The sequence below is a fragment of the Oryzias latipes genome, chromosome 9, assembly GCF_053564925.1.
Source record: "Oryzias latipes strain Hd-rR chromosome 9, Olatipes_Hd-rR_3.1".
In the NCBI taxonomy this organism is placed as follows: domain Eukaryota; kingdom Metazoa; phylum Chordata; class Actinopteri; order Beloniformes; family Adrianichthyidae; genus Oryzias; species Oryzias latipes.
The window spans coordinates 2156496-2168411 of NC_136245.1; the positions used below are offsets into that span (position 1 = coordinate 2156496).

Sequence of the window (11916 nt, forward strand, 5' to 3'; positions counted from 1 at the left end):
TTTTTTTAGTTTAGTTTAGCTTTTCAGTTACTAATATTAAAGGGACACTGAAAACATTACAAACATTATTCAAATGTCTGTGTGTTGAGTATTTTATTAGTTCCGTCTGGGTTTACCGTCACCAAACATTGAAATCTTTTGCAGGGTTGCTGTGTGAAACCATCAGAAAAGCTCTGAGCAGATTTATGAAGGAGGAGAACCGACTTTCTTCCATCTGTTTCTTCAGGCAGCCAGGGAGCTGGTGTTGGAGGTGATAAGAGAGAAGGACGGGGACTTCCGATCGGGACGCAGCGACTTCGGCGTCAGACTGGGAGGAACCAGCCTGGATGTGAGGCCCGCCGCCAACGCACTTCCTGCTGCTCATCAGTTTTCACTCCGCTGACCCCGATGCGCCTCGTCTCTGCAGGTTCCTGTTCCCAGGTTTGCCGTCGGCATCGTGATCGGCAGAAACGGAGAAATGATCAAGAAGATCCAGAATGACGCTGGAGTCCGGATCCAGTTTAAGACAGGTTTGTTTACATCGGTCCAGCTTTCAGTCGTGATATCCTTCTACTCGGTAATCCAGAGTTTCCTTCAGAGGAAACGGTCTTTGAGGATTTTATTGACTTCTTCTTTTTTCTCACACAATAAACACAGAACAAAAATGTAGACACTACTTGGTTTCCAGTTTCTCTTTGAATAGGAATGATCGCAGGTTTTGGCGTCTGTCTCTGTTTGCGGCATCTTCTATTGCGTGATGTAGTTCCTCACAGTTTTTAGGGCTTTTGTTAGCAGATTCCTGTAGATTTTGGTCGTCGTCTTCCAACTGAGAAATGCGGTGTTTGGACCACGTCCAGTCGTAGCTCTGCATTCCCTTCTTTCATCTCCTTTATACCCATCTGCAAACTCAACACAAGCTGTCCTGCTCTTGACATTTGGATGGCAGCTCTTTGCAGATACTCCTGCATGGCGGACGACACACGTCTACCAAATGGTTAGGGCTCGCTGGTTTGGGATCAGCCCCGCCGGTTCCAGCCCCGATTGGCCGTCCTGGCCGTCATCATTCTTCAGAAATGGACACAAAACCACTCCATGGCCTCCTTGTGTAACGATTTGTGATAAATTGTTGTTGGTGATCGGTTAGATTTTAAGAATCTGCCGATACACAGGCCTGATCAGATACTTTTTTAACACATAAAAAAATGGACACATTTTTAATCTACAGATCCAAGTTTTTTATTTGTTTGTTTTTTTAACAGTCTTTTAAAATCCAACAATTAATTAGAGCATTACTGAGAAGTAGCTTGAACAATCAATAGTGCAGCTCTAGGAAAACATGTTTATGTAGTAGAAACAGGTCGTAGTCATGTGAGAATGTGTGTTGGTGACTGAAGCTTCAGGAACATTTTTGATCAGATGTGATTCATATCTCCATTAAAAATGAAAAACAAGGACTTCGTTCCAAAATTGTTCTTGTAGCATGAAGATCATTTTTCCTGATTGGATCACATCAACGGATCCGTTTATTAGTTTTGGTCGTTTTTGAAAGATTTTTTTTTATTGCATGAGGACAAACCGATAGACACTTTGTCGGCTTCAAAGGTTTATTAATAAAGTTATTGAACCTGGGATTCCAGATCTGTGAAATGCACTTAAGCTAGTAACGGCAGTGAAATGTCGTAATGTGTTCGAGATGTGCAGACTTCTAGTGGAGTATTTATCTTTGATGATAATCATGAAATATAACTGGCTGATCCAAATAATGAAAGACATAAAGATGCAACAACCAATTCCGATTTCCTGTCACTTGATCTGATCCGGGTTTCTTGCACTTTGTGATTGGATTTACACTTTAATCTATGCAACACAAAAACTGCCAAAAACAAACAAATGCAGACCAGGTTAAAAACAAAATATCATCTAAACTGATACATTTTACAGTCAAATTGATTCTAAGATGGCGAGTTAAAATAATCTGGCTTCAGATTCCTCACTGAGCTTGAGCTCAAAGTGATTTAAAGAATTTTGTGCTTCTTGAAAATGTTAGTTATTGTTGTGGTCTGTTCAGACAAGTTTAATCCAGATTAACATCTCCCGTTCTGTTTCTGCTCTCTGTGCTCAGATGACGGCATCAGTCCTGAGCGTGTTGCCATGGTGATGGGTCAGCCAGACCGCTGTCAGCACGCCGTCCACCTCATCAACGATCTGATCCAGACCGCCCAGGTGAGGTCCTCCGTCCCAGACCTGAACCGGGTCTCACAGGTGTCTGCCCTCTGACCTGTGGGCCTCGTCTGCTTTGTCGTTGTGTAGGAGCGTGACGGCTTCGGCTCGAGCCTGCGCAGCGGTCGGGTCAGAGGTCGTGGTGACTGGACAATGGGCTCTCCAGGTCCTCTACAGGAAGTAACTTACACCATTCCTGCTGACAAGTGCGGCCTGGTCATCGGTAAAGGTAAGGCAGAAGTCCCGCTCACATCATCTTTTGATCTATTGTAGAATTGTTCCCAGTGTTTTTTTTTCGTTATGTTTCATTGTCTAGGACCTAGTTTCTGCAGAGCAGCAGGAGTTTATTAGAAATTCATCTCTGAGTTGTGGGCGGGGTAGATTTTCTCGTTGCCCATAACTGAGAGCTCTCTGTTTGCACACTCCCCCGCTAGCTTTCAGCTTCAGATATTTACCTCTGGAGTTGTGGGCGGGGCTGTTGGTGTGGAAGTAAGCCTCCACTCATTTCCCATCATGCCTCTGTTTACACACTCTCCTGCTAGCTTACAGCCCCTCACAACCCCAACCCAACAATACCGGTGCAACAAAAATGGCGAGCAATATGGGAGCTATATCCATCCGTACAGTTCTGATCCAGATTCCAGCTCAGACGGGGAAAACAAAGACGTTCATGGATCCATTTGTCTGCAGGTGGAGGATCAGAAAGGGGCGGAGCAGGGAGACTGGCTGGCCAATTGTAGCTTCTACATCACAAATACAAGCTTTATTTTAAACTGCAATGTCTTAAACAAAATGAAAAATGCTATGATTACTTAATAAACCAATTTTAAATATGTAAAATGCCCAAAAAGTAAACCCGAACTGTCCATAAAATAAAAATAAATACTAATTTAATTCTAAATATGTAAACATCAGCTGAAATGCATTTTAGAAACTGTAAAAAAAAAAAAAGAACAGTTTCATTGCTCAACTTAATGAATTAAATTGAGAATTTTTAAGTGTTAAAAAAATATTTGAATATTTTTATAAAACTTAAAAATATTCAAAAAGGCTGAACTACATGTGAAATACAGAAGCTTTTGAATTTAACGCAAATTCCATGAAAACCGAAAATAAAATTATGCAGAATATGCACAATAAAATACTAATTTAGCACAAAAAATTTGACAAAATGTGTAAACGTTAAAAAGCAAAATAATGCTGTTTATTGCTGAATTGGACAGAACCATTAATTTTTCACTAAAAAGCTTTTCTAAACATTTGATTTTATTTGTTTCTAATACTTTGTAAATGTTTTAATTTAATCCTGCCACATCCTTCTTCTATTATTACTATTTGTTTCAACTAACTGAACTACATTTTCATTCAGTAAAGTAGAATAAATGATGATAAATAGACAATTAGCGGCCGACAGCACAAAGGGGGAGGGGCTCCGTCAGCCCAGTTCTCCATTTAAAAAGCCCTTGAAAAGCCCATTAAGTGATCACAAAGCTCATGTGTGCGTTTGTGTGTGTGGAGGTCAAGAGGGTCGAGCCGCAGCTTCCAAAATAAAAGCGTAGCAAAGGAAGAAATGTCAAGTGGTCCGTTCAGACGCCATATGGCGTGTTGACGTGTGCTGTGGGTCAGGACTTTTTTGTTTGTTCACTTCTGGAGAGATTTTAAGGAAATAACACAATAAAGGAACCTTAAGCCGCATGATGGGTGTTTTATTAGAGACGTGAAAATGTTTAACGGGAAAATGGCTCTGAGCTGGTCTGATTTGATTTGATTTTTTTTATCTTTTTGTATTTTGACGCTTCACTTACTTTTTGAGGTCTAAATGCAGCTTTTTTTAATTTATTTTTTATATAAAAGAAAATGCAGCTTTTCTTAATTGCCCACAACCCTAACGTGCACAAATTAATAAAGTACAAGACAATCCTTTCAAGATTTCCTCTGAACTTCCCGGGCTAACCTGCAAGGTCTTTTGCTTTTTTACAGTATGAATCGCTGGAGTTACGTTCTAAAAACAACCAGCAAAAGAAAAAATCTGCAAAGTATTCATCTTCATTTTCTACAATAACTGCAGATGTTATAAAGCTGTAAAACTCCTCACTGCACTCTTCATCCACGTTTCTCAGACAAACATTTTTGCTATTTTTTCTCCTGTTTAAACTTTTAAAGTTCAAACCTTCATAGAAATAGAAGTCCAGGGTTAGAGAATGAAAACTAAGATCTGATGAGGATTTATGTAAGTCTGACAAACAGAATTCTGTACATGAGACGTGGCACAGAAGAGCCAATCAGGATGCAGGATTTAGAACAGTGTGCTTCAAAGGGGGGAAAATGGCGTCGTCGTGACGGACAGCTGTATCACTTTTTTTCTTTGTTTATGCATCTCATTCTATAATGTATCTTAAAGCAGTACCAACAAGTAGCGTGTAAAAGACTGACTACTATGGAGTGATATTTATGCCACCATGTTGAACACAAACTTTTCTAACTTGCGAATGAAAATATTAAATATTTTTCACAAAAAAAATGTTTTGCTTTCAATTTTTATTTTATTTTTTTTTGCTTTCAAAAAATATTTTTGCATTTGCAAAAACAAAGGTTCTTCAAATGCGTTATGTTTCATCTCGCTTTTTTCCTATCTGTAATTTTGCTGACAAGTTTCAGTTTAGAGTAACAAAGCTGCCCTGCCCTCCCCAGCCAGCTGTTGCCCCCCCCAGAGCGCGGCTAGCCTGCAGCTCACTGCTCCCCCCAAGGGGATAGGTCAAAATGCGGAGAAGAATTTCCCCATTGTGGGATAAAGTATCAATTATTATTATTATTTCGTGCATATTCCACATATGAAAGGTGGGTCTTTTGTGAGACATGATTTACATTAATACATAAGTTGGCAAATAATTCAATGGTTCCATGGCAAAAACACAGCGTGTACCTTGAGGTTAAAGCAGTGGTCGGCATCTCCGGGGCCGGTGTGTCTCCATGACACGGATATCGGTGCCCTACTCACGGCTAATTACCTGGATCAGGTGTGTCCAACCAATTAGGACACGGTAGAACAGCGTGGTTGTTGGAAAACAGAGAAGCGGTTAAATGACATTTGTAGGAAGATGACGCATCTTCATAGTGGCCTGTGGCTCTCTGCAGGCTCTGTTCACGTCAAATCGACTCTTCAGCTGCAGGTAAATCTGGGCCTTGTTGTGTTTTCGCTATCGTCTCACATCTAGGATATAACATTTTCTCTTTTTAAGTGAGCGTGTCAGGCGATGGCGGCATCAGTGAGATAACTACTAGAATGTCTTTCTCAAACCTTGTCCTCCTGTTGAACTTGACACTTTCTGCCTTGTTGGGTTGTTTTTCTTCATTTGACTCAGCCTTTTGAATTCAGCTTAAACTGTTGCTGGTCTGCAGGTGGAGAAACCATCAAGAGCATAAACCAGCAGTCTGGAGCTCATGTGGAGCTGCAGAGGAACCCACCTCCCTCCACCGACCCCAACACCCGGGTTTTCACCATCAGAGGCACCGCTCAGCAGATGGAAGTGGCCCGTCAGCTCATCGATGACAAGATCGGGGTATGACCCTCAAACGGAGAACGCCATACCTCACTTTGAAACAGAACTCTCGCTTTATGACGATGATTCTGGAGATTGAATGAGCTTTGTGTCGTCTGGTGTCCTGCAGGGTTCAGGAATCATTAGTAACGGAGGTTTCGGCTTCAGTGCTTTCACCCAGGGCCCCACCGCACATCAGAAGTAAGTCGCACACTGAGCCACAGCTCTTCCTGTCGGGTTGGATGTTCCTGTGGAAACACCACTTTCTCTTTTAGTTGTCCCTCACAGAAAATGATGATGTAGAAAATGATGTTAAAGTCTTTGCAGAAGCTAGAGAAGAGTGGTCTGTTAGTTCATGTTATAAAAATGATCGTTTCTATTTTCAAACAAACGTAGACCTGAAACAAGAAAGCATGTTGTACAGGATAAATAGATGAAGTGGAGTTAGCTTAGTGGAGACTAATGAAGTCCTGTTTGGGATTTGAACCTTCTGGTGGTCATTGAACGGACGGCTGTGTGTCTGCAGCTGTGGCAGCGGTCAGACCTTCCTGACTGGAGTTTGGGGAAACACTTACCAGACCAGCTGGCAGAACCCCGGACAGCAAGACCCAGGTAAGACTCCTGTTAGAGCAAGCCAGTCCTCATCCTAATCCCAGCTGTAAAAACAAACCTCATGAGATGATTGGAGCTCACACGGCTCCATGTCTGGTGTTGCCTCTGGCTAAAGCCCACCACAGATGTTCTGGTGTTGGTCCAATGAAGGAGGAGTGCAGAAGATCCTAATGCATCTATATGGAGTGATCATTTCACTGCCAAGACACTAGAGTGCTGCACTGACGAACACACTTCACAGCAGAAAAGGGTTTTTAAGTTTAGAAATATACACAACTGGTTAGAAGTGTTTGAACCTTTTCATGTTTTAGTTTTTATAGAAACGGTTTTAACTTTGTCTGAAATCAGAGGATGGAGCATAAAAGCAGCTGAAGTTACTAAAAGAATCAATTTGTAAAGCAAAATGTTTTCCCGTTCAACCGATGAACACAGTCGCTGAATCCTCTGTACAACTGAATGAAATATTCATTAAGTTCATTCCACAAACTCAGATTCCTGTAAATGTTCAGTTCTTGTAGTTTCCCCCCAAACCAGATCATTGGACTTAAACACTCTGCGTTTTTAAGCTCTCCATATCCTTCTTTAGTCCTCAGGCAGTTCTGGTGGAGATGGATTCATGCTTTGGTCATCGTCTTGTAGGATGAACCTCGGCTCAAACGTTGGTTTCACTTTTGAAAACTGCCTGAAGGGCAAAAGCGTGACATTACAGTGGTTCAGCTGTGTATTAACCCTAAAGACCCACTCCCATGAAAACTGTGTTTTTTAATGTTTTTAACATGTTCATGTGGCATTTTGTGATGGATAATCACACCAATCAAAGAAAATTAGGCTCAAAATTGCACTTCTGAGTATTTCTTTATTCAAATTGTTGTGAATCCGCCGCAGATGAAAAAAATGCTGTTGGAAAAAGCGAGTATGAGTGACGGAGGAGCCTGACTCCCTGCTCCGCTCCATTCTGACCACCCACCTGCAGACAAATACATCATGAACGTCGTGTTTTCCTCGTCTGGGCTGAAATCTGGATCAGAACTGGACGGCTGGATAGCTCTGATATAGCTCACCATTTTTGTTGAAGTGGTAATGACAGGAGGGGGTTTTAAGCTAGCAAGAGAGAGTGTAAACAATGGCATGATGGGAAATGAGTGGAGGCTTACTTCCACACCAACAGCCCCGCCCACATTGCAGAGGTAAATATCTGAAGGAATCCTGCCACGCTGCATAAACTGTTTAGAAAAGGACATTTTCTTTTAGCCTTAAAACGCCTGATTATGCCTTAAAGCGGCATAATCAGCTTTAAAAGACCACCGAGAAGGCTTTGGGTCAGAAGATGATGGGAGTGGGACTTTAGGGCCACAGTCTGTTAAAACCAACACAGACTGACCGCTGGCCCAGAGATCATGGGGCTATGCCAGAAAAGCGGCCAACACACACATCCTTGGTGCTTTTTTGTTTAAATGTAGCAGATGAAATGTCATTCACACCTTTTATGTTGCTGAGATATGTGAGGGATGAAGGGGGAGAATGTGTCTTTCTGTTTCAAAGTCTGGACATCATCAGCATAATCAGGAAATTGCATTGTAAAGGCAAAAAGGGAGGAGAGCTGAGCCCTGAGGAACCTCAAAACAAATGAAGACTTGGACCTGAAGAGAACCTAAAGGGGTTTAGGTTTCAGTCTGGTCTGGTATCACTGCCAAAATAATGACTTGATTTGATTTATGCTTACAAGTTAACAATTTGAAGTTTTTTTAATTCAACAAGATTCAATTAGAAACACTTTAATTGGACACTTTCCATCCTAATTTTAATTTTTAAAGATGGAACATTTGTTGTTAACATATTGGATTCCTAAATTAAAAACTAACCGCAAAGATGTTTAGCCTGAAAGAACATGAAACATTTCTTCTAAAGAAAATCATGAACTGGAATCAGTTTCACATTTTCTATGTGAAGTTTGATTCCAGTAATGGCATCAGTCTGAGTAACTGCATAAGATAACCCCATCGCTGTGAGAAACCGCAAAGGGTACCCGCGTTGGTCTAAGTACCTGCATAGGGTAACCTCCTTGGTGTGAGTAACTGCGTTTGTATTTGTAATGCCATCAGAGTGGGTAACTCTGGACCTCAAGGTCAACTGTTCTGGTAACTTAACAAAAAATAATTTTTGGTTTCTGTTGATAACGTCGCCTGTTCAGCCAATCGGATGCGGCGATACTTGGGAGGTTGGTCTATATGGACTTTCTGAAGTACACTCCCTGACAAGAGTCTTGTCGCTTATCCATTTTGTAGAAACAAAAGCGTATAATGATCGAAGGGTTGGCGGTTCGATCCCCGCTCCCACCAGCCAAAATGTCGTGTCCTTGGGCAAGACACTTCACCCTCCTTGCCTCCTGTGTTGTTCCACTGGTGTGTGAATGTGCATGAATGATCCCGGTGATGGTCAGAGGGGCCGTAGGCGCAAACTGGCAGCCACGCCTCTGTCAGTCTGCCCCAGGGCAGCTGTGGCTACAACCGTAGCTACCATCACCAAGTATGAATGAGGAGTGAATGAATAATGGACGGATGTAAGCGCTTTGGGTGTCTTGAAAAGCGCAGATAAATCCAATCCATTATTATTATTATTATTATTATAACCTCACTGTTAATGAATCCATTGGTTTTTAGAAATTCATATGAAAGCTTAAACCCTCCCAAATTATGTTCAACATACTAAAATAAAATTGCTTCACTGAAGAAAGATTGATCATTTAATGAACACAGGTCACATTTTGGCAAGACAAAAGTTTTGTCGCCTTGTCATATGATGCACCCAATCCTAGATTACAGCCTCAACTGTGATCAATTACTGATCAATCAATTAGTGGGTGTGTATAAAAAGAACCCCAGCACACCAGGCCTTCACATCAACTGCAACCTGACCTCTGACAACATGCCTAAGATTCACCCTGAGACCAAAGTGTTGATTATCAAGAGGCTGAAGACCAGATCCACTGCTGAGGTGGCTGACACCTTCAATGTGTCTCAGCGTCAAGTACAAAGAATAAGAAAAAGATTTGAAGAGACTGGAGATGTTTTTGACAAGCCCAGGTCCGGCAGACCCCGCAAGACAACTGCTCGGGAGGACCTGGGCTGGTTGGAAAATCCAAGGCCAGCCCCTTTTCCACTGATAAAGAAAAAACCCTCTTCCATTCCCAACCATAAAAGGTGTCAAATTCTGCAGCAGGATGGTGCTCCATTGCATACTTCCATCTCTACATCAAAGTTCCTCAAGGCGACGAAGATCAAGGTGCTCCAGGACTGGCCAGCCCAGTCACCAGACATGAACATCATTGAGCATGTCTGGGGTAGAATGAAAGAGGAAGCATGGAAGACCAAACCAAAGAATCTTGATGAACTCTGGGAGGCATGGAAGACTGCTTTCTTTGCTTTTCCTGATGACTTCATCCATAAATTGTATGAATCATTGTCAAACCGCATGGATGCTGTCCTTCAAGCTCATGGAAGTCATACAAGATATTAAATATGGATCTCACAGTAGCACTACTTAATTCACTGATGTTATGCAACATATTTTTGTTTTTGAAGTAAATTATTTGTTACATTTTCTCGTTACTCTCTGTAGGCGACAAAACTTTTGTCTTGCCAAAATGTGACCTTTCTGTGTTCATTAAATGATCAATCTTTCTTCAGTGAAGCAATTTTCTTTTAGTATATTGAACATAATTTGGGAGGGTTTTAGCTTTCATATGAGACATTTCTAAAAACCATTGGATTCATTAAAAGTGAGGTTATACGCTTTTGTTTCTACAAAATGGATAAGCGGCAGGACTCTTGTCAGAGACCGTATTGTAGTAACTTGTGGGACTTTGGCTGGAGGTTTTGGACTCGACTTGGACTAAACTTTAGGTTTATCTCGGACTTGTGTCCAGAGACTTGAAATCGTCACTTAGGACTGGGATGACTCTTGTGAGCAGAGATCTTAGACTGGTTTGGCTCCAAAGCAATGGACTTGTTTTGGATTTGACTTGAGCTGCATTCACACAGAACGCATAGGGTAACCGCATCAGTGTGAGTAACCACAGCGGTATTTGTAACTGCCTCTGAGTGGGTAACTCTGGACCTCAATTTACCAAAAAATATTTTTTGGCTTCTGTTTGTCTGTTCAGCCAATCTGATGCAGCGATGCTTGGGAGGTTGGTCTACGGGGACTTTCTGAAGGATTGTAGAAACTTGTGTGACTTAGAAGTTCTGAATCATCAGCATGTCTGCTTTTAAATACTGAACGTGAAATAATTCTGATGAACAAAGACAACATGATCATAAAGACTAGTCCATCGTTGACATAAACCCTCCATGCATTCATCTTTTAGACTGCAGTGTGTATCACTGGTGGTTTGTGTTCATTTGTTCACCAATAAACACCAATAAAAACACATTTCTGTTCCCCTTTAGAAACTCATCTGGTCCTTTTAGTGACAGAGCAGCAAACCTCTGCTTTCAAATCAGTTTTGATCCTTCCACCGAGAAAGGCAAACACCTTTAGGTGCCTTCTGTGGATGCACACACACCAATCCCTAAACCAAAACAGTTTCAACTGTTTGTGTGTGTTTGCAGGTCACAGTTTGGCTCAGACAGGACAGATGGACTACTCCAAAGCATGGGAGCAGTACTATAAAAAGTTAGGCAAGTCACGCAGAAAGACACACCCAGACAAGTCGGAACTCTTCTGGTTGTAGAACTTTCTGGAGACCTGGAGTTTTTCCCCGGATGAACTTGTGTGTTTGCAGGTCAGCAGAGCCAGCAGCAGAGCGTGATGACGGACTACAGCAAAGCGTGGGAGGACTACTACAAGAAACAGAGTACGGCTTCAGAATGTGAACCCTCAAAAGTGATGAGATCCAAATGTTTCAGTGAGGCTCACTTTAGGAGAAAAGATATCACTCACGTCTTTAAAGACTGACTTTGTTCAAAGGTCCACAGATGCTTCATTTAGCTGCTTCTGACTTCATGAGTTGCAACAGTTTCTCAGTAACTGCAGCTCACGATCTCAATACAAAATACATCCTAATACCTTTTGTACTGAGCAGTGAAAGGTGAAACAATGTGTTGTGTTCAACATTCAGACGTACCAGGAAGATGATGTCACACAGAAACTCAGAAAATTGACGTTTGGATCCTCTAATACGATGGCGATGTCGTTGTGTGGCAGGTCAGTCTTCCCAGCAGAGTTCGGTGCCAGACTACTCTGCAGCGTTAGCAGAATACTACAGACAGCAGCCCTACCTGTGGAACCCCGCCCAGATTCAGGTAACCCTGGAGGTTCCAGTTTCCCTCAAAATCCCGTCAGTGGGATTTCCTGCTGCAGTTCCTCTGGATCCACGTTGGTCCAGACTTCTTGTGTCTTGTTGTTCTGCTGGTTTCTTCCCTTGTGTGTTCAGCGTCTCCACAGGGATCAGGAAGAAACAATGGTCTGCTCCATCATCCTTTTGGCTGGATGTTTTGCACTCGACTTGGACTAAACTTTAGGTTTATCTCGGACTTGTGTCCAGAGACTTGAAATCTTCACTTAG

The 11916-nt window shown here is 42.0% G+C and overlaps 1 protein-coding gene across 10 annotated transcripts in view; it reads left to right on the forward strand.

The window, feature by feature from the left end:
* The window catches only part of LOC101173152 (far upstream element-binding protein 3), a 33358-nt gene that overhangs the window by 17372 nt on the left and 4070 nt on the right, over positions 1 to 11916 (forward strand). For 5 of the 10 annotated variants that reach the window (XM_011479716.4, XM_078952418.1, XM_078952417.1 and 2 more), the window contains exons 9-18: positions 227 to 328; positions 407 to 509; positions 2102 to 2202; positions 2290 to 2428; positions 5599 to 5759; positions 5869 to 5939; positions 6265 to 6350; positions 10961 to 11029; positions 11134 to 11205; positions 11556 to 11653. In XM_011479716.4, coding sequence (XP_011478018.1) covers positions 227 to 328; positions 407 to 509; positions 2102 to 2202; positions 2290 to 2428; positions 5599 to 5759; positions 5869 to 5939; positions 6265 to 6350; positions 10961 to 11029; positions 11134 to 11205; positions 11556 to 11653 — 1002 coding nt within the window. The remainder of the gene's footprint in view (positions 1 to 226; positions 329 to 406; positions 510 to 2101; positions 2203 to 2289; positions 2429 to 5598; positions 5760 to 5868; positions 5940 to 6264; positions 6351 to 10960; positions 11030 to 11133; positions 11206 to 11555; positions 11654 to 11916) is intronic. The other 5 variants (XM_011479720.3, XM_078952421.1, XM_078952420.1 and 2 more) reach the window with 1 other exon arrangement.